Here is a 27,159-nt window from a genome sequence, read left to right as displayed (position 1 = left end):
TGCCAGCAAATGAGCAGGAGTCACTAGAGAGACAGGTTACTAACTGAAAGTATCCCTTGCCTTTGGAATAAGATACCACTACAGATAAAGCAAAGTACTATATCTGACTCTAAAGCCAGTCTTGACAGTAGGATACATATATACAAATTTACAACAGTTTTTTTCATGCATTGCTTTTCTTTATTTGTAGGGTGTGCATTATTAAGTGTTCATAAAGGGTAGCAAGAACTTTTCAGTGTGACTGCTTAAAGGTGTTTATGGCTAGGCATTTTACAGTACCTGTAATTACTTCCTAGTATTGGGTCTTTGTTCCTACTGTATGTTCTGCCAGTTCCAACTTCCTGCTCCAAAGAAGAAGGAATTTGGGTGGAATAAGTCAGGGATTTCTCATCAGAATTTGACTCATCCTCAGAAGAATCCTGTTCCCTGGACCTTTTAAGGGGAGTGGAGGACCAAGGGGGAGCAGGAATAGAAACCCCCTGAGGACATTTTAATGCCATTAAAGCACTAAATAAACACTTGAGTAAAGGCCTGCCACTCACTCTGTGGATCCCTAGGAGCTGGAGAAACATGCTTAGTTTTTTTGTTTCTTTTTTAAAGGAATGTCCACCCTATACAACGTGGAAGGCTCTGACCCCAGACTGCATTCAATAACCTTTAGAAAACATGAAAGAATTAGTGGTCAATAAAACAATATTTGAGAAAAAACAGTTAAGATCGAGCAAATGTTAGACCCTTCAGCTTCAGATTGTATCTGTCTGATATAATGACAAAAGGGAAACAAAGTTTGCCATTGTAGAAAATTTATGTCTACAAAATGTCATGGTTTAGACAGCTCCAACGGAAGTAAGTTATGTAAAATAAAGCAAATATGACAAAGTGGAACAGGATGTTTGATAGGTGCTCTCTGTGATGAGGTGCCTTTAGTGAATTCCTTACAGTCTTACAAGGAAAGTAAAGAATTATAGTTATCATTATCATCAGCCTCCTTTTCCCCCATTTTCTATATGGGGTCGTGGTGTCATGTCAACTGTCACCATGTCTCTCTGTATTCACTTCTACTGTCCTGCCTTCTTTGCACTCATGCCTGATGGATACAGGTGTTCTGTCACACAGTCCATCCACCTCTTTGTTGGATGCCCTAATTTCCTGTTGCCTTCTTCCTGTCTATCCCAAATCATCTTCATCAAATTGTCTTCTACATTTGTGCACATGTGCATAAACCATCGTAATCTGTTCTCCTTGATTTTTTCTGCAATTGGAGCTACTTAGGCTTCTGCTCTTATGTCCTTATTTCTTCTTCTGTCCCACAGCATGCATCCTACCATCAATCTCAGGCACTTCATCTCCATCACCTCTAGCTTCCTCAACTGCTCTGCCTTTTCTGCCCAAGCTTCTGTACCATACAGTATTATTGATCACACCACTGATTTGTACACATTACCTTTCAGCTTCTTTGGCTTTCTTCTGTCATATACTACACCTGACACTGCTACTTGGCTGCAGGCCCTCTGATTCTAGCTTTGACCGCCTCATTCAGACCTCCCGTCTTCTCAGCCACCCTTCCCAGATAGTCAAAGCTGTAAACCTGTTCCACAATTTTCCTTTCTATCTCAATTCTCAGCTTCTTCTGAACTATACCATTTGCTGCCATTTCAACTCTCTTATCTGTACTCAATTTGATTTCATGTGCCTTCAGTTTTGCAATCCATTCTCCTATCCTTTGCTGAAGTTCTTGTTCAGAGTCTACTTGTAATGCCACATCATCTGCATATAGCAACTTTGTTGATCTGCCCTCTCCAACTTGTTTGCTAATGTAGTGCATCACCAATATGAACAGCAGTAGGCTCAGAGCTGAACCTTGATGCACACCTACTCCCACTGGGAACCCCTCTGTGAGACCGATCACTGCTCTTTCTTGAGTCATTGCTTCCTTTTCCATACTCATACATTACACTAATTCTACCTATGTTTCTGGGATTTCAAACCACTGCAGGACTGGGCCATTCAGCTTTCTGTGAACCTTGGCATATGCTGTCTACAAGTCTAGGAATGCCCAGTTGGATTCTTTCATCATCTCTACCTTCTTCTCAACTATCTGTCTCACTGCAAACATCGGGTCAGTTGTGCATCCTGAACTGAATCTGAACTGATCAGCTCCCATCTTACTTTATACTACTCTGAGTATTCGTTTATTAGTCACCCTCTCCAGAACTTTCATGTAATGTGACGGGAGTTTGATACCTCTGTACCCACAGTTGTGGATGTCCCCTTTCTTCTTGTATACTCACACTAGTATACTTATTCTCCAGTCATCAGGGATAATGCTTTTCACTCCATATTGTTATGGGTACCCCCAGGAGCCATTTCTCATCCGTCTCACCCAATATCTTGATCATAACTGCTGTGACCTCATCCAGGCCTGCTGCTTTCCCTGACTTAATTTTACTTATTGTTGTTGTTATGTCTTCTAGGGTGGGCCCTTCTTCCTCCTCTTCTTTCATTATATGCATATGTGGGATTTTCATAATTCAGAAGATACTGAAATACTTTGTCCATCTGTCTTTGATTTCCAGTAGGCTAGTCAGCAGGTTGTTGCTGGCGTCCCTTATGAAGGGTGTCTGAGTATCTTTTTTATCTTTCTGCCTTACTGTAAGAGTTTTCTTGTGCTGTCTACCGAGTCACTTTCCAGAAATGTGGTAGAGTGCCTCTGATACTTGTTCTTTGCTATTTCAACTCCTCTCAGTCTTTTTGTTAACCGACCAGTATTCCTTCCTAGCCTGGTCCATCTTTTCTATCTCCCACTTTATCCTGTACTCTCTCTCTTTCTTTAATGACTTCCTAGACCTCTGCATTCCACCACCAGCTTTCCTTGTGTACCTTATTTCATAATAAATCAGAAATCAGAAAATGCTGAGAATTGAGTTTGAAGGGAAAATAGTGGAACACATTAGCAGCTTCAAGTATCTGGGAGGGGTGGTTGAAGAGAAGGGAAGTCTGAATGAAGGTCAAGGCTAGAATCAGTAGGGGCTGCAGTCAACCGGGGTACTGTGTGATAGAAGAATGGCAAAGAAGCTGGAAAGTTAGGGGTTAGGTTAGGGGTCGCCATAGCGGAACTCCAGTCCGCTAATGATTGGCAGTCAATTTTTATGGTGCTGAGGTGCCAGCCCGACACCCAACCTTCAATGAAGGCACGCCCATTCACACATGTCTTTCGAACGCCACTCGACCGCCGGGAGGACATGCAAACTACACGCAGAAGGCGCTCCAGCCGAGAATTGAATGGGAGAACCTCTTGCTGTAAGGCAACAACACTACCGCTGCACCACCACAGCTTCGGCAAAGAAGCTGAAAAGTAAAGGGTGCAAAACACTGTTGCAACCAGTACTGTTGTTTGGTACAGAAACATGGGCAGTAAAGGCAGAGCAGTTGAGGAAGCTAGAAGTGATGGAGATGAAGTGCCTGTGATGAGTGGTAGGCTGCACACTGTGGGACAGATGAAGAAATGAGAGCATCAGAGCAGAAGCCAAAGTAGCTCCAATTGCAGGAAAAGTAATAAAAGAACAACACTCTGACCCCATGTAGAAAATAGGAAAAATGGGGTTGATGATGATGATGCCTAATAACAATTGTGCCATTCACTAATTATGTTGCTCCTTAAGAAAGCCATGCAATTTGATTGGGTTCTATTTGTGGCTGTGCGTCACTCAGTAAATTCTGCCTGTTTCTGGTTCTGATGGACTGTAAAGATGGGGAATGATTTTAAACCACTACTATGCCACTTCAATGAAGGCACAATTTGTATGATATTGAAAGGGTCTCAGCCATATTTAGTCAGGTTGGCATAATGATTACGGTATGCTCCTCACAGACACAAGATGCAGGGTTTGATTTTTGGGAACCATGGCTAGGCTTACAAACCCCCCTCCCCCCACCCCCAGGTTTTTAGCCTGGAAATCATCTATGAACCTATAAAGAAACTGCAGTGTTGAACCTTTGCTGTCATCATTATGTAAAGACTCAAAACAGAACTTACTAAGGCTATAAATTTGCTGTTTTAATAGAATTCCTGTATAAATTATAAGCAGATGACTTTACCTATTTACAAAATATAAAGATTTAAACAGTAACTCAAATTTAATTTTATATTATATTATTAAATATCTCTAAAGATAAAAAGGCAATCCAATAGTATTTCAAAAGTGACTACTGCCTCTTAAAAGGCTGGTGTAAAGAAGTGAGCCTACCACAAAATATTGTGCAGAAAATGTTACCACGGTTACGACTTAGATGACTGTATCAGAGATTTAAAAACTGCATATGTATATGCGCATTTGTGATGAGCATTTGTGTGTATTGCTTATACACAATTTCTTTAACATATTGTTTATGTATTTGCAGAAATCCCTTTTGACACGACTAGAAGATCTGGATGGACAAGTCATCCAACTTCACAGGCTAAAGGTAATGTTTTCATTTGATTCAAAGTATTAAAATCTCCATTACTATTGGCTAAGTAGCAACTTTTCTTCTCCCAGATGACTTGGTAATGGAGGTTAAAATCAGGTGTGTTGTTCTTGTTGGCTACACTCTAATGAGAAGGTAAACACAGGCTTGCACACTGACTACCTCAACTAACTTCTTATAAACAAGGAAATAAGTTAAATAAAACCAAAATCAATTAGTACTAACTACTCTCACTACAATGGTAAACTATTATGTTTTAGTTTATTGTATGATATTAATATTGTTTTATCTCCTAACTGTGTAGACAAACTCCACTTCAGTTATCATCAGGTTTCAGGTTATGGCACAAGCCTAAAATTGGTTTGTAAAAGAGTTGGTAGGATTTTTTTTGAAATGCAAGAGACTGTCTTCAATAAATGAAGGGTTTTAAGCCTTGCCACAACATTGTGGTTCCCCTAGTTTCCAAGTAATATGAGGAAATGGGGATAACGCATACTTCTGAGCACAATTTAATGTCACTGTTAATAATAGAACAGACTAACATTTTCCTTTCCTGCAAAGTAAGTTAATAATCCAGTCAGCTGACATCAGTCCAGCGATGAGCATCATTTGAGACATTTTGAACTTGAATTGCATTTTGTATTGACATCTTAATCCTCTAAGTGAATGCTACATCATTCAGCTAATTGTTATACTTTGAACTCAAATATTGACATTGCCATTATACTCCAGCAACTCGTAATTAAGTTAAAATGTAAGACTGTATCAAATGATCTACATTATATCACTGTGGTTAGTCTCACACTGTAGGGCATTCATTCAGCAAGCAATGTAGCGTAGTCTTGCTGAAATTGAACTAATCCTCAAATCTTGGTATCTTCACAAGGCATACCCTGTTTTTCACAAAATCTCACCAAGGCAACACTGATATACAATCTGTATTTTATATAACATATATCATGGACAAAATAAAAAAAAAAAGGTACCTGGGTGCACAAGACCCATGATAAAAAAGTGCCTTATCCTGGTAGGCACACTGGTGCCAGGACTGGAAAAAATGACAATGTAGAATCATCAAGACACTGAAACATTCCTGCAATGGGGCTAGGCCAGAGTCATGGGGAGACAGAGTGGACTATTGAGGATAAGAAAGAAATTATGTTTTGTTACTATTATGCAAGAAGCCCAGAGATGTTCTTCATGTTTCACTGTTGCAGTCATTACACTTGGGTTATCCTGCTGGCAGGCTACCCTCAGTCGGCCTGAATTCCAAAGTCTAGGTCCGGTGTTGGTTGCTGTCGCCTCTTCCCTGACGTCAGAGCACCAGGGATATAAAAGATGCAGCCAACGCCATTTTCTTCAGTCTTTCTTGCCGCGCGGTGCCCGGAGCATAAGCAGTTCGCAAGTGCCGGTCGGCCGACTCCTGAGATTTTCGTGTTCGAATTTCAGATCTGAAGTCTTCATTAAAAGCTAAGTACCCCGTTGGGGAAACTTTTTTCTTGCTCCAGACCGATGTCAGAAAAAGTTAATAATTGTATTTCTTGTGAGAAGCAAATACCTCATAAGGACTTTCATTCTTACTGTATTCCTTGCCTAGGCCCTGACCACGATGTTGCTAGTTGTCGGTTTTGTGCTAGATTTAACCAACGCACTATTAAGCGTCGGTACGATTTTGCATTGCACTATTTTGGCAGAAGATTTAATTATACGATGTCGTCGGATAGCCGTCCGACTACCGGAATTCACAAGAAATGCAAAGAAAAAGAAAAGGACAGGCTTCCGATGTCCATAACCGACGAAGAGGCTTCTTCTAAGCCAGTCGCCAGTTCGCCGGTTCTCAGTGAGGTGCCTTCTCAGCCCCTGACGCCCGCTACTTTAAACCCGCAGGCCGCTACCGACTCCCACATGGAGTCGACTAGGCCCCTGGAAGCTCAAGGTATTGGACCTTTGGAGGCTATTCCCTCAGATGGGTCCTGAGCCGCTGAGCAGGCATCGGCTTCTGAGGGTGTTTTCAGACCTACTCAATTATACATTAAAACGACTTCAGCTTCAAAGGCAAAGACTAAAGCACCTTTAAAGACAAAGAAACAAGTACAACAGCCTAATGGACAGGCCTCCATGCCCAAAAAACAGATGCTCAAAATGGCTGAAGACTTAATTACTTTGATCAGGGGTTCCCATCCCCCACCTGATAAAAGGCCTAGGCAAGAGACAGAATATGAATTTTCAGATCAGGTTTCTGTTGCCGTTGCGGGATCTGTCATCAGGAGGCATGCTTGGTTAAAGGAACAAAATCTGCCTGATCATGTTAAAGCAAAATTATTAGATGCTCCATTACAGCATACCTTGTTTGGTGTTAAAGCAGAAGAGGTGTTAAAGAAAATGGAGGACAAAGCTAAATCTATGCAAACGGTTAAGGATTTCTTACAGGTACAGCCTCCTAGATTTAGCAGGCACTGGCCTACAAAGAATTGGTCCTTTCCAGTGTCAGACAGACCACAAAGGGGCAGATACAGACGCCCAAGAGGCAGATCCCAGCCCCAAGGTTCATACAGGTCTAAACAACGGGGTGCTTCTACCTCCAAAAGTGGCGAAGACAAATCATACCCATACAGGAAACAGTCCCAATGACTTCCCCCTGCCTGCACCAAGCACTTATCTTCTGGCAGCACCTTTAGGGGGAATACTAGCATTTTTTTTTTTCACAAAATTGGCACATAATAAACCAGGACAAATGGGTCCTAGATATAGTGTCACAAGGCTACAAGTTTCACTTCCATACCCTGCCAAGGACAAATGGTTAGCCAGACCTGCCAAAACATCAATGGGCAGAGGCACTAAAGCAAGTCTCATCCCTCATGGACATGAGGGCCATTCAACAAGTACCAGAGCAAGAGCAGGGACAAGGATTTTATTCGAGACCTTTCTTGGTCTCAAGAAAGGACAAGACCTGGAGACCAGTACTGGACCTATCTGTTCTAAACACATTTCTGGATATACCAAAATTCAAAATGTTGACTCTACAGCAACTTCTGTCCATGCTGGGCAAGAAGGCTTGGCTTGTGACTTTAGACCTAAAAGAGGCATACCTGCATGTCCCAATCAGACCAACATGCAGAAGATACCTCAGATTCAAAGCTGGCTCAATGCACTACCAATTTTCTGCACTGCTCTTTGGCTTATCTACTGCACCCAGGGTCTTCACAAAGTGCATGGCACCAGTAATTGCATTCTGCAGACAAAGAGGAATACAAATATATCCTTACTTGGACGACTGCCTCATTCAAGCAGAGAACAAGGACATTCTACTACAGCATCTAGTGTTTCTAAAGAGATTTCTAACAGGCCTAGGGTACACAGTCCATGAAAAGAAATCAAAACTAGTACCCTCTCAAGAGATAATATTCCTGGGTGCAAGCTTAAATACAACTGCCTAGATGGCTTATCTCACGCCAGACAAACAAAGACAACTGACTACCTATTTCAACCTGTTGGCAACAAAGGCCCAGTTATCTGCAAGAAAAAATCTGCAGGCTTTGGGCTTCATGGCATCCTGCATTCTACTAATTCCATATGCGAGACTGCATATGAGGAAGCTTCAATGGTACCTAAAAAGTGTTTGGACTCAACATTGCCACAGTCTGGAAACAATAATTACCCTCATTCCCTGCCTGCAACAGGAGTTTCGATGGTGGACGAAGGCTTGTCATGAGAACAAGGGGCAGCCATTCACTTTACCCCCAGCCAGGCAAACATTAACAACGGATGCATCAGATTATGCCTGGGGGGCCCACATGGCAGGAAGGTGTATTCAAGGCACATGGTCTGCAAACCAAATGCATTTACATATCAATCAAAAAGAGATGCTAGCTGTTCAGAATGCCCTAACAGCCTTCAAGGACCTACTTCATCTGGGACAACTACTGATAAAGACAGACAACACCACGGTCATATGGTATATAAACAAGCAGGGAGGCAGTCATTCTTACCCCCTTTGCAGACTAGCCATGACTTTATGGGACACAGCATTGACTTACCAAGTACATCTGCAGGCACAATTCCTGCCAGGAAAGATAAATACTCTGGCAGACGAACTAAGCAGAAACCTCATGGATACCCACGAGTGGAAATTGGATCCACAAGTCTTCAGCATGATAACAAGGAAATGGGGATGCCCGGAGATAGATCTATTTGCTTCTCCTCACAACTACCAACTAAAAAGATTCTGCACAAGGACTTATCACAGATAAGTGGATGCCCTGTCTTTCAGCTGGAAAAGCTTAGCAGTATATGCCTTTCCTCCACTCCCTCTCCTCCCCAAGGTACTCCTAAAGGTCAGACAAGAGAAGCCAAAGATAATACTGATTGCCCCAGACTGGCCCCGCCAGTACTTGTATCCAATTCTAAGGAAATTGTCTCAATGCCCGGCTTGGACCTTGCCTCAAATACCTCATCTACTATCCCAACAAAACAATCAGCTCCTGCACAGCCAGCTAAAGACCTTAAATCTGGCAGCATGGTGGATAATGTAGTCATACAAAACACGCCTCTCACTAAAGCGTGATGGATGTCATTTTGGAGGCCAGAAGGCCTAGTACCAGAAAATCTTATGCTGGAAAATGGCAAGATTTTGTGCTTGGAACCAGGCACAAGAAATTGACACAGCTATACCAAATATTTCTCAGATTTTGCAATACTTAACTGAGATGCTGGACAACGGCCTATCCTTTTCATCAATTAAAATTCATGCCTCTGCCATTTAGGCTCATTACAATACAGAGCCACCAATCTTTTCTCATTCTTTGTTAAGGCAGTACCTCAGAGGAGTCAAAAACTTAAGGCCTCCAAGGAGATCACCAGTACCTGCATGGGACCTCAATTATGTCTTGGAAAAACTCACCCTTCCTCCTTTTGAGCCAGCCGCTACAGCTGATATAAAGTATTTATTTTGGAAAACAGCTCTGCTCCTAGCAATAACTTTTGCAAGATGAGTCTCAGAGCTACAAGCACTCATGGCTGTGGAACCTTTTATAATTTTTTTATCTAGACAGGGTTCCTCTGAGGACAAACCCGACATTTATGCCTAAGGTAGTGTCCAGTGTGGCCCTTAATCAAGCTATTCATCAGCCTACTTTTTATCCAAACCCACAGAATAAGGGGGAGAGAATTCTGCATTCTTTGGACATACACAGACAACTACGCTTCTACTTGAACAGAACCAAAGCTTTCAGAAAGACGGAGCAACTACTAGTGGCATATGCTGCAGGATCACAAGGAAAAGCTATCTCAAAGCAAACTATTTCTAAGTGGATAGGCCACTGCATTTGTTTCTGCTATTCACAACATGGCAAGCCAGTGCCTAAGGGCATTAGGCCACATTCAACCAGAGCAGCAGCCACTTCAGCAGCCTTCCTCAGGGGAGTACCAACCAAAGACATTTTAGAGGCTGCTACCTGGAGTTCAGTGCACACCTTTACAAAGCACTATCATTTACCACTCTACTCTAAATCCAGGGCAGGCTTTGCCACTGCAGTTCTGCAGGGCTTCATAGCCGCTCCTAATACTATATTAGCTCCAGCCTCCCAACCATAGCTTTGGGATTCAACCCAAGTGTAATGACTGCAACAGTGAAACACGAAGAACATAGTACAGTTGTGTACACTTACCATAAATGTAGATGTCCGAGTGTATTCACTGTTGCAGTCCAGGTTACCCACCCACCATCCCCCATTTCATTGCTGGAACTTATCTGCACTTCTCAAATCTATACAACCTATGTGGTGTATTTGCTTGTAGATGAAGGTATAACATATATTTTGGTGCATGCATGTTTTATTGGCATATTTTTTTAGCCTACCCTTTTGGGGGCACCTGACATCTGGGGCAAGAAAAATTGAAGAAAATGGCATCAGCTGCATCTTTTATACCCCTGGCGCTCTGACGTCAGGGAAGAGGCGACAGCAACCGATGCTGGACCTAGACTTTGGAATTCAGGCAGACTGAGGGTAGCCTGCCAGCAGGATAACCCAAGTGTGATGACTGCAACAGTGAATACACTCGAACATCTACATTTATGGTAAGTGTACACAACTGTACTTTTCCAGACAGAATATATACAAAAAGATTAAGAGAGAGAAACTAGAAGAAAGTAAAATACTTGCACAAGAAAAAAGTCAGAAACTTCAAATAAAAAAATTGTGTTCCTTAATATATTTTTATGAAAAACATTATATAGACCAGGAAACCTTGGGCTGTGTAGAAAAAGAAGCAACTAAGGAAGTGTGAAAATGTAAAGAACAAAATCTACAGATTTTTGAAAGGTATAAAAAGAAATATGTACATAGGAAAGAAAGAGGGATATGGTATGGTGCAGTATTTATGCAAAGGAGAAAGCCAAATTAATCAGTACAGAAAAGCCCCAAAGATATTTGAAGAGAAATACAGACAAAGGCATCCAGATATGGAAAATTTCGCAATACAAAAATAAGATCACAAGGAGGGAACACAGAACAGAAGATTAGTAAAGAAAAGTTAGAAAAACAGAAGCTGAAGTTATGGAATACCTGCGAACTGAAGGACTTAGTGTAGAAAGTCTAACACAGGTTATATCACTGCATGCTGGAACAATGAGTCCCCCAAGTAAGGAGTAACAGGAGGAGCAGGATACACCTGAAGAAGAAATATAGAAATGGCAAAGAAAAAGAGATTTAATATCGTGCAATACTTATGCAAAGGAGAAACCAAAACTAATCAATACAGAGAAAGCAGCACCAAAGATTTTTGAAGAGAAATTCAGGCAAAAACATCTGGATATGGAAAATTGTACAATACAAAAAAATAAGAAAACAGAGGAAAAGTAGAAAATAGGATTAGTAATGGAGAAGTTGCCACTGCTGCTCTTTTGTCTTGCCCTTAACCCATTAAGCTGTCTACTTAACAGATTAGGTCATGCCTACAATTTGGCTCCCAGAAAACAACAAACTGTAAAGAATTCTCATCTTCTTTTTGTGGATGATTTAAAACTTTATAGTTCATCAGATGAGGAATTGAAAGCATAATTTTAAGTGGTCAGAACTTTTTCACATGATATAAGAATGTCATTTGGTCTTGATAAATGTGCAATAGCAACCTTTAAGGCAGGATAGCTGCAACACCAAGAAAACATCAGCCTGTGACAGGAATGTGAAGTAAAAGACCTTGTTGAGCAAGAGGGAGTTTATAAATATTTGGGAATTGATTAAGGATCAACAAGAAAATATGAACAAATGCAAATAAAACTTATTAAGGAATATTTTACAAGACTAAAATTAATACTAAAAATAGTGCTGACATCTAGGAACAAAGTCCAAGCTGTAAACCAATTTGCTCTTCCTGTCCTAACTTACAGCTTTGGAGTGATTGACTGGCCCAAAAAAGAGTTGGATTGGTTGGACAGGAAAACAAGAATGATGTTTCATGCTTATCAAATTATTTATAAAAATCATTGTATACCAAGACTATATATCCCTGTTCTGAAGCAGGTATGAGCCTCCTCGAAATTGATTATGAGGAGGCTCATACCTGCCTCTAAGGGAGGCTTCTGTCCTCCCTGAGCTCGTCTTAAGAGACCTACTTTACTCTTTGACAGGTGTACCATCCCAGTCAAACTCCTCACCTGATACTGTCCTCAGAGAGGGTCATGCCCGGACCCTGGTTGCCTGAAGCGAGAGCCCCGGTGAACTCACCCCTCGCCTCACCGGGTAAGTGAAAAAAACGATGAGTAGTGGTATTTCACCAGAAGCCGAGGCCTGCCACTTATTCTACACCTCTCATGTCTCTTCACAATGCCAGACTGGAGTCATGCTCAATAGGGTCTTCTTTCCCCACTGATTCTGCCAAGCCCATTCCCATGGCTGTGGTTTTGCTAGATCATAGGTGGGGACAGTGGGAATCTTGTTCATTCATTCATGTGTGTCACTAATTAGATGACGAGGCATTTGGCTACCTTAAGAGCATCAAAGTTACGCCTGCCATTTACCTGTGCTTCATTGAATTTCTTCACTTTGACATTCAGAGCACTGGGCAGAAATCACATCTCGTCAACACCTATTTCGGGCCTTCTCGATGCTTTGTTTTAACTAAGCTGGTCTGCACCAGTTCTAAGTCAGCTGTTAGCTGCTGGATGATGCAGGATGCTCCCGCCACAGCCGGGGTAATCCACAGGAAGGGTAGCCGCTGCTGTCCCCCAGCCCCCCCGGGGGAGCAGCGAGGGGGCAATGCCTCGTCCAGCCAACTTCATGCCCGAGGCTGACCAACCCAGCCCTTAGAGCCTTATCTCGAAGTTACAGATCCCGATTGCCAACTTCCCTTACCTTCATTGTTCTAACATGCCAGAGGCAAACGTAGGACTGCATACGTATGACCTCACAAGACCCAAGTATAGTGAAAGTTTTAAAACGTGAAGAGAATAAGTCTAACTTGACTTCCTTACTTAGTTTAACAGAACCATATCAGAGTCAAATGGGAATGGAAATCAAACCAGAAGTAGATAAAAATGAAATCAGGCAGCAACTGAATGTGATAACCACAAAAATATCGCCAACAACAGACCAGAAAAGATTAAATAAAAGCTGTTATTATCGTATCATGTTAAGCGCATTCATCCCTGCTCTCTAGCACTTCATCAGAACCGAAAAATGTAATCACATCATACAATTATATAGCTAAATCTCATTCAAAACCATCAGTGAATAAAAAGAATATATAAAAAATTCCAATATTTCAACTACCATCACTCTTTAAAGGAACAGTCACCATCTAAAACTTTCTTTAAGATTGATGTCTTATAATATCTTATAAAATATAAAATGTAAGAAATGAATAATGTGGATTAAAAACAAAATGTTTCTTCATGGTAAACAATTATCTCTGTTGGTATTATTGTTGCAGTGTTACAATTTGGCTGCCCTTAACTTTAATAGGCTAGCTAATGAGATAGCTTCATTTAAGCCTATTTTTTCACTAGCATCCAGTCTAACTTTCCATAAAAGTTCCCTATATTCCAGGGTGTATTCTCAAGGACCACCCCTTGGTGTTTTTGCCACCTGTTCTAAAACAAAAGAAAACTTTTTATTTCCTTCACAAGCCATTTTATGCCTATACAATGGATTGGTATATTTTATATTCTGAATGTCATACCGATGCTTGTATATGCATTTATTCATGGAATGTTCCATCTTACCTGTAAAAAAGGAGTGGCAGAAATTACAAAATGCCAAATATACCACTCCTGAAGTCCTACAGTTATATCCCTGAAGGAATCGGAAAGTGTACTTTAAACTGGGTAGCTCAATAGTGTCACCTTCATAAATAATTGCATTGTTTACAGCCTCCAAACTTTTTGGTCACTCTCTTTGAACAAGAAAAATCATTTTTTCTTTAAGGTTGTTATGTCTTTTAAAACAAAAATTTGGTCTGTCACCGAAATACCCTTTAAGATCAGGGTCAACTTGTAATATAGTCCAGTTACTTTTTATAAAGTCTTTTAAGAATTTGGCTTTCAGACTCATATTTTAATAACATACTATACTCGTAACTCAGGGTAGGGCATTCACTACCAACTATAGTATTTACATCTATTCTATCTGTAATTGGTAATCCTATTCCTAGTAAAGGGAGAAATTTTGTTTTTCTGCCCTGAAAAATTTCATGTTAAATTTCATTGATCATCACCTCAGGATATTCTCGTTCCAAAAACATTTGCTCTGATGTTGTCAGTCTACACTCAATCCTTGACTGTGGGTTCAGTTCCGAGTCTCAGAACCGACTCGGCCGTTTACTTCGGCTCACGCCTTCCAAACCCTCAAGCCAAGCTCTACCCATAATGCTCTTTTCAAAATTATCTTAGATCTCGTTTACTGCTTCGGGTGTCAGAAGTGTTGAACCTTTTCTCTTGAGCCTTGGCTTATTCTGAAGTAAGTTTTTTGTCTGTTTAAAGTGTCTTTTTCAATAATTTCTCTTCATAATAGTTTCCGTACTGTCTACCCACTCCTCTCATTTTAGCTTCTTATTAGTGAGTGTGTATTTTTCTCATTTTTCTTCCTACCATTCGTAGTTCCTCAAGTACCATCGTTGGTACATCCCTTACCTTTCAAGATATATGTTAAATACCATTGTTGGTATTTCTTACCTCTTTTTCTTCTTATTCTCTTAAAATAAAAAAAACTCAGTTCCAAGCCACTTCAGAGTCAGAACCAGCCTACCTATGACACCACCCCTTCCTCCTCCTCCAATTCCTATTAAGTCATTGGAGTCCTCGGTTACAACACTCCCAGCATCGACTGTTTCGATTCCGGTAGCTTCATCTTCTCCAGTACAGAGAGCTGCCTTGAGCTCCTCTGGGCTTTCAGCACTGGAGGCCTCCTGGAGTCGAGACTCTCTGGCCAGGTCCAGGGTGCAGGGGTCAGTTTCCTTAACTTCAGAGCTGTCTATGTCCCTTGATGCCTCAGCCATTGCAGGATCATCCCAGGCTTCTGTTTTGGAGGTCACCTCCTCTGTGTGGGGTGTGACCCCAGTTCCAAAGGAGTCTATTTTGGTTCCAGTTTCCCATACTTCTACTGGGGGGATGGCCTTCTGGATCATGGAGAAGGCTTTATCCATTGGGGACTCACAATCTATGCCATCCCTGTCGGGACTAGTTTCTACATCCCCTCGACCTGAGCTGCCATCCGTCTCATCCCCAGGACAGAGGGTACAAAAGTCCCAGGATAGGTCCACTTTAGTGGTTTCTTCTTCAGACACTTCCCCGGATCTTCCCCCTGAGGAAGTACCTGTGAAAAAGAAGTGCAAGAGGAAGCATTTAGACTCTCCCGAGAAGTCTTTCACCAAAGATACCAATTCTGATGAAGGGGAAGGTTCTCCTAGGTCATCCCAGTAATGTTTCCTTTGGGGACATCCTAGAATTCCTGAAACAGAGGGGTGGCTGGTCTTCCATCCAGCCTTTCTCAGAAGGGGTGGTATACCAAGAGGCTTTTCATGCCCTACCCTCTACTTCTTGGATCTCTACACCTGCTGACGATCTCATTAAGTTGATCACTCAGCGAGCATGGAAGATGCCCGCCTCAATTGAGCTGATCCCCAAGAGGCCTGATCATATCCTATCAGCCCCAAAGGATGAGCCACACTGGCCTAAAGGCATACCCGCTGATGCTATGGTGATAGTGGCAGCCACAGAGAAGGAACTTGCTGAGCAAAATCCCTCTATCCATCCTGCTAACAAGGAGTCTATGACTTTGGATAGTTGTGAGAAGAGTGTTTATGCTTCAATGACCTTCACTTTTAGGTCCTTGAATTACATGCTGCACTTTACAAGATTACAGAGGGATCAAGGAGCTCTCAGATACCCTCTCAGGAGCAGTAGCTGAAGGGGTATGGGACAAAGTTACCTCTCAGCTAGCAACCCTTGATGCAATTTCTAACTCGACCATGAGGCTGATTGCTTATGCAGCTGAAGGGATGACTAGAGCAGTGGGTTCAGGCATAGCCATTAGAAGGCACTCTTGGATGCACTTGTGTGACTTTGCAGAGCAATTTAAAGCATCATACGTCAGCGCTTGGTTTGACGGAGCTACGATTTTTAACAGCTGTAAAAAAGATGGCAAGAGCCTTTCTGCCATTGGCGTATGTTTCTACACTCCCCAGTGGCCTTACTCTAGGAACGAGAGAAATTGGAGACTGTGGTTTAAAAAAATCCAAAGGGCCTTTCCAGGATTCACGAGGCAAAGACTTTCTCCAGGGCAGAAAGGGAAGTAATGGAAGACGCCACCTCAGAGGTATAAATGGACTTCAAAACCAGGGTTCCAGAGAATCTTTCTGTGGTACTTCCTATCAGCACCCCTGAATGGGGACCTGATTGCCCTCCTCTGGAGGCAGTCAGGGGACGGCTTTCTCTGCACTAATCTGCCTGGCAAATATTAACTACAGACAAATGGGTGCAGGGAATAATATCTAGAGGTTACAAAATTCCACTATCGTTACCCTCAGTGAACCAGAAAAAACTCCCAGATGTTCCACCCCCTTAAAGGGAAGCAGCAGTCATAAACATTCAAAATATGCTGGACAAAAGAGTCAACCAGAAAGTCCCACCAGACCAAACAGGATCCAGGTTTTACTCAAGGTTCTTTTTAGTGCCCAAAAAACAGGGGACTGGGGAGCCATCTTGGATTTCAGCCAGTTCAACAAGGCAGTTCAGAAAACCAAATTCTGGATGGTCTTTGTACAGTTGATACTTCCATTATTGGATAAAGATGCTTGGATGTGCTCGATAGACCTCCAGGATGCCTATTACCATATAAAAATGGCCAAATGCTCCAGGAGATTTCTGTGCTTCTGGCTAGGAGCCAGTCATTTCCAATACAGATCACTGCCCTTTGCACTCACCACAGCCCCCAGGGGGTTCACCAAATGCATGACAGTGGTTGCAGCTCATTTCCGACTGCAGGGCTTTCAAGTTTTTCCATACCTCGATGACTAGCTCCCGCTACCACCAGGTGTCACTTAGAACAAGCAAGAGATTACACTCTACACCTCTGTAAATCTCTTGGGTAAACAATAAATTTCAAAAAGTTAATCCTACATTCTTGTCAGCACTTCATTGGACCCCACTTAGATACATCACAGGAATTGCTTCTCTTCATCCAGAAAGGCTGCAGTGTATCAGATCCCAAGTCTTTCAAATCCTAAGAAGAAGCATAGTGCCAGAAAAATTAGTCCTAAAAGCGCTAGGGCCAATGGCAGCAACAATAACTCTTGTTTCCTTAGCACGATATCACATGCGAATCCTGCAGTGGTTACTTGCGTCCCAGTGACCTTTGATGCACCAGCCCATGTCTTACCTAATTGTAGTTACAGATCTCTGCAAACAAGATCTTACGTGGTGTCTCCACTCCAATCAGATTCAGAACCCCATGCCAGAGTAACTACGTATGCTTCCCAGATAGGGTGGGGGACATTATCTGGGAAGAACAGGCCAAGGCACATGATCCCAACTAGAGGCCAACCTGCACATCAATGTTCTACAGATGAGGGCAGTGCTTTTAGCATTGCAAGTCTTTCAGGATCCCCCTCCTCTAGGGACAGTAACAACTCAAACAGACAACATGTCAGTGATCTGGTATATCAGCAAACAAGGGAGAACTAAATCTTACCTGTTGTGTTGAGTAGCCCTCACTGTTTGGCAATGGGTGATTTCTTCCAACTGTTTTCTCCTAGCTATGCACATTCTGAGGAGTTCCAACATGATAGCAGACAAGCTGAGCAGAGCTGTTCTCATGCCTCACAAGTGGTCTCGTGATCTTGTAGTGGCGAACAAGATTTTTCATCACTGGGGCCAACCTTGGTGCTAACTCTTTGCCTCAGCCTTAAAGAACAAGTGCAGAAATTATTCTGCCCTAATTCCCCCAGAGGGGGGAATCATCCAGAGATGCTGTTCTCCATGATTGGCCCCCTGGTCTTCTTTATGCCTTTCCCCCAACTCCCCTGATATCTCAGTTTCTAAAGAAAGCCAAGAGGATGGAAAATACAATAATCCTCATTGGTCCATTCTGGCCTTGACAGGTTTGGTTTCCCTTCATTTAGCTTCAGCTTCTCCAGAAGCCATGGATTTTGGACTCAGCTCCAGATCTGCTTTCCCATCTGGAAGGCATGGTTCATCCAAATCCCCAACAGCTTGAGCAAACTGCATGGCTTCTGCAATTCCCATGATTGCCAGGCATCCTTCCCTATCCCCTCCTGTCCATCACATAATTGTGGCTCATCACAAACCTTCAACTAGGAAACTTTACAAAGTAAATGGGAAAAATATGTGAACTGGGCTCTTAACAACAAAGTTGATTCTAAATAAACCCCAGTTCAGAAGGTTTTGGATTTCTTAGCCATCCTCTATCAATCTGGTACCTCTGCATCAGCAATTAAAGTTAATCTAGCAGCTGTCTTGAACTTTCATATGGAATTCGATGTCTCACCTTTAATGTCCCACAATCTTTATAAAGCATTCTTAAATGGGCTCCTGATGTTAAGACCCCCAGTTAAAGAAACAATTCCTCCTTAGGATCTAGAATTAGTCCTATAGACCCTTACTTTGTCCCCTTTGAACCATCAGTGACTTGTGACTTAAAGTTTTTTATCTTGGAAAACTTTATTTTTACTGGCTATTATATCTGCCAAAAGAGTATCCAAACTTCAGGCCTTATCCTGCAGACCTCCATATTTAATATTCCACAAAGATAGAGTTGCACTTACAACCAATCCATCCTTTTTACCACAGGTGGTTTCAGAAGCCAATATCAATCAGACTCTTCAATTGCCAGTCTTCTTTCCTAATTTTACCATTAAAGGAAGTATTCCCTTTGTTTGCTAGACGTCCACAAAAAACTGCATTTATACATTCACAGAACAAAGGATTTCAGAAAATCTGATTAGTTATTTGTTGCTTTTTCTTCCGTATCTCTAGGTAATCCAGTTTCAAAGGTTACCTTAGCAAAATGGCTTAGAGACTGTATTACTTTTATTTGTCATTCAAAATGGCTCCAACTACCACACCCAGTTAAAGCCCATTCAACCAGAGCAGTAGCAACTTCTGTAGTAGTTTTTCATGCCAGAGCATCCTTGGATGACATTTGTGCAGTGGCCACTTGGTCTTCGCCACATATTTTTATCACTCATTACAAATTGGATCAGGTCTCTAGGGGAAGGGCATCATTTGGTTCGATGGTGGTTAGGAACATTCTTCTGTGAGACCTTCCTAGACTAAAGTAGCTGGGGACTCTGTCCCACAGTCATGGGCTGAGTGAAAACTGACAACATCAGATAAAGAAGTTATGTCTTACTATAACGTTCCATCTGTGTTGTCGATCTTCACTAATCCTTGACATACCCCCCCTGCTTCCCCCATCCTGAGACTCTTAGTGGACCGAATCTTCCATGGCTGGCTTCATATTACGAACACATATCTTGTCTCTGACTATTATGTTTATTATTATTATTACCTCAGAAAATCCAAATCCCATCGAGCCACGCGCTCAAGAGACTTGAACCTCAGCACTGAAATAAATAGGATATGCTGGAAGGACAGATTCATAACCCAGAGGCTCCCTTCACTCTGGAATAAAATCCCAGTCCAGGTTAGGCAGAGTCCCTCATTGACTCTCTTCAAGAGGAATCTTGATGAGTGGATGGGAGATCATAGGTTTACCCCAGGTATCACTTCTGTGTCACTGTTAGACAGAGGCACAGTATACTAACCTCGAAAAAGGGCATAGCAAAATTAATTTAAAATGAGTGGCGAAAGCCAAACACACTCTGGCTAGGCTTATAAATGCCCTAGGGCAGATAGCCTAGTATGAACCTATGAACCTATTAGTAGTAGTAGTAGTATTAACTATAATTTCTGCATGTCTGTCTGCCACTATGTTGGGCAAACTCAATCTGAGGTAATTTTGAGAGGAGCATTATGGGCAGAGCCAAGGTCAGTTTCCTATACAGTTTAGATTTAAATTTTCCTTTAGATAGGTCTTTTATTAATCGTATATCTAAATAATTAGCACTTTATTTGGAATTGGTATAGGTGCATTTAAAAAAAATAGTCATACCACGAATATAATCTAGAAACTCTTCTAATTTATTTTCATTCCCACTCCAAATAATAAAGATATCATCCAAGAGCTAAAATATGTTACTAATAACAATTAAATATTGATATAAAAATGTATTGCTGTTCCCAGTGCCACTTTACAATATCAGCGTAAAAGGGAGCACATATGGCACCCATGGCTACCTCCCTAATTTGTTTAAAATACTCTCCCTCAAAAAATTAAAAATTGTTGCAAAGTACAAGCTCCATGAAATCACAGGTGATATTCTTGTCCCTGTTAGTCAAATCACTTTTTTATTGGGAAACTCCCTGAACCATTCTATACCAACATTGTGAGGGATAAATGAAAATAAGTTACATGCATCAGTCCTTGCTAAGTACCAATCAAGATTAAAAAATTGGGCATAATATTTCCCAAAAAGTCCCAAGAATCTTTTAAAATATACTTAATGGATAAATAAAATTTGTTAATTTTATTATCAATAAACTTAGCCAGTGGATATGTTTTAGATACACCCGCTGCCACAATAGGGCACATGGGTGGATTAAGAACATCCTTGTAGACTTTTGGGATAACAAATATACTGGAGAGTACAGGGTATTCAACTTTTAGAAAATTGTAATTACCTTAATTAGTTGCACATTACAAAAGCAACTCATGTAAATATGCATCAGTTCTACTATAGGCAATGTTTATCTTATTTTTGGATGCTGTCACATATTGTTGATCAGTATTAAGAAGATGAAACATTTTACTGGTGTAATCTATAACTTGCATAAGTACAATCCTCTCACCCTTTTCTGGTTTCATAACTCTTAGTAGTAATTTATTTCAAGAGTTTACAGTCTTCAATAGATAGATTCTGTATTCATTTATTACATTTACGTCTAAACCAAGTTCGAATGTCAGCAGTACATTTCTTTTTAAACAGAGTTAAGGGATGTAGAGGAAGGTTGTACGTGATTTTCCTTACTAATTGTAAACCTCCCTTGCAAGGGAATTTTGTTTATTAGAGACTTCTTCTTCTTTCGGCTTTTTCCCGGTTAGGGGTCACCACAGCCAATCACTTGTCTGCTCATGATTGGCAGTGGAGTTTTGTGGTGTTGAGTTGCCAGCCTGGCGCCCAACCTTCCACAGAAAGCACGCACACATACACACTCACATCTAGTGTCAATTTAGAGTATCCAATCCACCTACAGCATGTCTTTGGGATGTGAGAGGAAACCGGAGCACCCGGAGGAAATCCACGCGACCACAGGGAGGACATGCAGACTCCGCACAGAAGGCACCCCAGCTGAGGATCAAACTGGAGAACCTCTTGCTGTGAGGTGGCAATGCTAACTGCTGCACCACTGTAGCCGCCATTTGTTTATTAGAGGCTAAAACCTCCAAATTCAACTTTCTAATATATAACTTCAAATCTGACAACACTTCTTCTAAGTCCATTTTTTGTGTAGGTGAAAAAGTAAAACCTTTACTAAATAACAAAAAGTGTAAAAGTGTATAAGGTATATACGCAAGTTAATGTAGTTGAAAATTTTGTAACCGTTGTAAACTTTAACCAATGTTAAATTTCCTAGGTCTGTTTTTCCACTGTATTGAGGTTGAATCCATGAATTAATAGCAATGAATGTCACAAAAAAACAAAAGAAAGAATATAAGATGAAGGATTAGATGAGAAGGCAAGAAATGTAAAAAATGCATAAATATAGTTGCAAGTACTGAAGACTCTTGGTACCACCTCATGTTGATCAGGATCAAATGCAGGAATGGTTAAGGAGAGGTTTAAACCAAAAGATGAAAAGTTAATATTGGCAGCCCAAGATAGTGGACTACGTACAAGTTGGTTTACAAAGTCCATTGCACATGTGGGAGAAACGGACAAATGTAGGTTTTGCAAAACAGAACTGGAAACAGTTGCACACCTCATTGCAGTTTGTGACATACTAATGGCAGAAGGACTGTATACTGAAAGGCACAATAATGTGGCAAGACTGTTGCACTGGGGATTGTGCAAACATTATAGTATTGAAGTAGCTAAAAAATACTGGAAATATGAGCCACAAACCATCATAGAAAATGATGATTATACCACATGGGATTACCAGTTACCAACAGTTCAAAAAATAGAGATGAGAAAAATAGATATAGTAGTCCATGAAAAGAAGCAAAAGTAGCACTGATCATTAAAATTGCTACACCCAGTTACTACAGTGTCTTATGTATAGAGAGACATAAAGTCATCAAATACCAGGATTTGTAAACAGAAGTGAGGGCAATGTGGAAGACGGATACCTAGACAGTTCCAATAGTAGTAGGAGCAGTGGGTGTTATAAAAAAAGAATTTACAATAATACTTAGATATGGTCCATTTAACTCGATTTGAATTGTAGAAAGAGTCAATACTGGGCACATTGAAGATGCTGCGAAGAGCACTTCTGGCTAACATCAAAGATTGAAACCATACTAATTTCATGAACTCTAATCATACTTTGACTTAGGAATGGGGTTCATTTCCATCATGGTATTAGAACCCCAAAAGACTTGGAGAAATTTAAAAAATAGGGCATTCATCATTAAATGATGGCCTGTAATTTATTGCCCTGGACAGCAAAAATGGTATGCAGAAAATACCGCTGGTGAGCAATCAGATAACCAGCGTTATTAGAGTTTACTTTGCACATGTTGTATCTGCCGCATTTTTGGACAGAGCTACATTATGGGACACCACTGAAACTGTAGTCCATCTGTTTGCAAAAAAATTACTTCATAGCTTGATGTAAAATATGATTTGTCCACTCTTTAATGCATGCAACTGTCTTGCAGTACAATATTGGATATGAACATTAACCACAGTTAATGTCTCTACAAAAGCTGTTTAAGAGCTACAGCCCTTGCTTTCTGCTTAATGTTAATGATGCAGCCTGAACAGATGAAGTCAAACATAAAGGCATAATAACAGTATAACAAGCAAACTTCAACAACTCTTGGACCATAAGTCTTTGTAAAATACTATAAGCCAACAAGGTGATTACCACAGACTAATTTCTGTAAAGGTACTTATGAATTTGTCAGATATGCTTTTTATATTGAATTAGAATCACAGTTATTGTATTTTGTTTGAAAACTAAATAAAACAAAATAGCAAAACAAGGAACTCCTTGTAGTTCACTGCACAAAATGTATTACATCCTACAAACTGACTGTAGTTTTTCTTTCTTGTAACTTTTAGTTTTAATTTCTATTTGCTCTTAGTGATGCTAGTGAGTGATTTTTTCATTTGTTTTTAAACCTGACAGCTTTAATAGCGCAAAAACTGTATATCCTGCTGTATCATGGGAAGCATATTATTTGGCAAACTTCAAGAATGTGAGCTGGATAAGTCAAACTCATTGAATTTACATTTCCTGGAATGATTTTACATTTGTTTGCTCTGCTGTAAGATCTCAGTTGTGCAATATATCTATGTTTATCTGTCTAGTTAGCTAGCTATATAAGTAATGAATAAGTGGAGGTGAAGTTCCTGCATGGTATGGTAGAAATTAATATTTTTTAATTTCATTCTTTCACCAATTTGCTGTGTAACTGTAAATTAGTTTAACTTGTGCAGTTTGTTGTTGGAGGTTAGATTTATCACATCATAGTAGCTTTCCATATAATATAAATTGCAATTTTATCCAGTATGATTTTTTTGTTGTTGCTTGATGTTTGAAACATTGATAAAATGATGGGCAATATATAGAAATGTGTTCTACAATGCGTAGAGATGACCCAAGTTAAAAATCACATGCTGTAGCCCTGTGCAATTCAAAGATGTCTGTGAAAAGTAGACCATGACTGCTTACTGTGTTGTGTATGTTAAGTAAGCCAAACATGGAACAGGTACAAAAATGGGGATTGAACACCATTCACAAATATTATATGCCTTTTCCAAATCTGTTTGCTAGAGACATCAGCTTGAGCAGTCCAAACAGTAGACTGTCATAACCAACTGCAATCTTAAAGGCATGCAGGCCAGTAGAGAGCTGATGATTAATTCAGTAACAACCCTTTGTTTAACAACTTACCTGAGCACAAACATATGCCATAGTAAATTACACAAATAAAGAAAGCCAATTACAGCTTCCAGCATCAGTCCACACAGCACACAAACTTCATAAAATAACCAAACTCTCCTCTGTGAATGAGATGTAATAAGAATGAATAGACAACCAACCACTGAGCAAGGGTTACCAGAATCCCGTTGCATAAAGGTATGCAATGTAGGTTCCATTTGCATGCATGAGCAATGCGCAGCATAGATTCATGAATCACTGAGACCCATACCTGTGGACCAGCAGCATCATATTTTAAATTCTCTCTGGTGCACATTTGCACTAATTTCTCTCAATACATGTAACACTATGCGCACTAGACACTATATTGTATGACATCTTTGTTTGTCCAGCTGTTATTAATGATCAAAGTAATCTATGTACACACTACTTGTACTGTCTACTTTATGACCTGGTAGAATTTCTTCCCATCCATAAGAAGGCAGTCCCATCTCTCCCACACAAAGCTATTCTGTCACTCCAAACTTGGCTGCACATGGAGACTGTCATACTGTGCTTCCCCATATCACATATAAGCAGAAGGTTCTAATACATCTTAGGATGTAAATGTAATGGACAGTATCTCCCCAAGGGTCTATATTATAATCTCGAAGGTTTAAAACTTTGAATCACTAAAGATCGAACTTTAGTGATCGAAGTCTTAAACCATTGAAACCAAAAAAAAATACTAAATTAAAAAATAAATAAATAAATGGTGTATAGGTGAGGGGGGGGCAAGCCCCCCTGCACCTCCCATGTGGGGGCCTGCGCCCCCCACACCACCCCTACTTAAATATACCAACTCTGAGAATGCACTACATTGAAGTAAACGGAAATCTCCCCCTATGGAGATTTTCCGTTTAAACGTTCGATGTAGTGTGATTTCAGTATTCTCGTGTCGGCAATATTGTATTCGATATTGTCAGGCTTTGAGATTTTAATATAGACCCTCTCCCCAAATACATATACACATGCACATACCCACACATACACAGACACACATGCGCACACAGACGCAGACACACAGGCACACACACACACACACACACACACACACACACACACACACACACACACACACACACACACACACACACACACACAAAACATTATATACTGTGGTTGTCAGTGTTTGTGTGTATGTATTTCTCTATTTGGATCACATATGCCAGTATGCTGCTACCTGTAGTCCCACCCCCAGACATCGGAACTCAGGTTTTATTAATGCCATTGTGTACTGACAAACAAAATGGTTGCAGGATTTGTGTCATTCACTCTCCAGAATGTTGCCAGTAGCACAGGGTGATTTTCCCACCAAGAACATCCAGATATTGATTTCTCAGATATGACAATGTTGTTTCCTAGATGATCTGTTGCCCATCCCATGTTTAAATTAGCACACATCAGACATGCATCCCTTTAGCACACTGCAAGTGAACAGAAACCCACATACCAGCATGCTGTGTGGTGGACTGGCAACTCTACAGTACAATGTGCATACCATATAGTTGGCCACCGATCAGGTCAGTACCACGAATAGCAATACAGAGACTTCTCCAAAGAAAAAATCACTGTACTATATCCCAACTTTCCTCTCCCACTGATAGCACAAAACAGAACCAAGACAGTTGTTGCCTTACACAGATACTATGGACAACAGGTACACTGACTGACAGAGTGTAAAACATGCTACTCCTGCATTTAGTAATCCCAGTCATATAGCAGTCAGAGTTCTCCTGTCATAGTTAACACAGATAAATGCACACACACACACAGACACACACACACACACACACACACACACACACACACACACACACACACACACACACACACTGTTTTTCTCTCACACTGGATCATGGTGTGTGTGTGTGTGTGTGTGTGTGTGTGTGTGTGTGTGTGTGTGTGTGTGTGTGTATATGTATGTTTATGTGTGTATGTATGTGTGTGAGAGAGAGAGTGTGTACATGTGCATGTATGAGTGCAACCCATATTACCATGTGTTTTACAGATCAGTGATCAATAGAATTAAGGAAGTTTCTTCTTTTCTCCACTGTTGTGTGATCTCGCAGTTGGCATAAATTAAATTGTGGAGGAGTGCAAAAAACATACATGTTGTTAAATTTTCTTTCAGTATTTGCTGGTAGGTGCAGAGTTCATTCAATTAATTGTGTTTACGTATGTCAGTTCCAGTGAAAGTTTGTTTCTTGGAACAGGCACATTTTCATGCAGATTTATCATCATGGTAATGTACTTTAATGTTTATGTTTCTAAATTTGGGTAATTATTATTCAGATGACAGCAAATCTGTCCTGTCTAGGAGAATAATGTATGCTCTTTACTTGTTATGTAATGACACATTAGTAAACCTATAAACAGGCCAGCACAGCTTGAGCAGAATGCAAAATGTTAGATTAACAGTGAGAGCCCATAAATCCTTGCATTTGGTATCTATCTGTTAATGATTGGATGACAGTCCGTACTTGAGACTTCCTTAAAAATTCTTAGGGCCATAACCACAGAATTCTTAGTTACAGTGTGCACCTCCAATTGCTGTTCGACCCTCATGTCTTTCAGAGCTTCTCAACACCAAATTTGACCATATTGATTTCTGCTGCAACAAACCATTGATTTCGAACACGACATGATACAATTGAAAAATAAAATCCTTCTTCAATATATATAGATTTTTAGTTCTGATGCATGGACAATTCAGAAGATGTAATTCTGGACTGATGTTGCATTACTTAGCCAGAGAAAATGTATATAGCTCCCCATACTGAAGCTGTATATAATGCACAATGGCAGGCTGTGATGGTGAAAGGACTATAAACTGTGTTGCTGCCTATGTGTAAAAATTTTTGTCACTCTCTCTTACAGACTTCATTACAAAACATTTGCATAATGAAAATAGGATGTTCTTTTACAAAATGTGGATAACACTGATATTCTACCTTTAAATATTTTAT

General features: G+C 40.6%; 1 protein-coding gene across 7 annotated transcripts in view; it reads left to right on the top strand.

The window, feature by feature from the left end:
- ERG (ETS transcription factor ERG) overlaps nt 1-27,159 on the top strand; it is a 2,569,778-nt gene that overhangs the window by 2,404,667 nt on the left and 137,952 nt on the right. For all 7 annotated transcript variants that reach the window (XM_044071455.1, XM_044071454.1, XM_044071452.1 and 4 more), the window contains one exon: nt 4,402-4,464. In XM_044071455.1, coding sequence (XP_043927390.1) covers nt 4,402-4,464 — 63 coding nt within the window. The remainder of the gene's footprint in view (nt 1-4,401; nt 4,465-27,159) is intronic.

The sequence above is a fragment of the Protopterus annectens genome, chromosome 5.part0, assembly GCF_019279795.1.
Source record: "Protopterus annectens isolate FY-2018-M chromosome 5.part0, PAN1.0, whole genome shotgun sequence".
NCBI lineage: Eukaryota > Metazoa > Chordata > Ceratodontiformes > Protopteridae > Protopterus > Protopterus annectens.
Note: the sequence above shows the minus strand (reverse complement) of the source record. Positions and strands in the feature narration are given on the sequence as shown.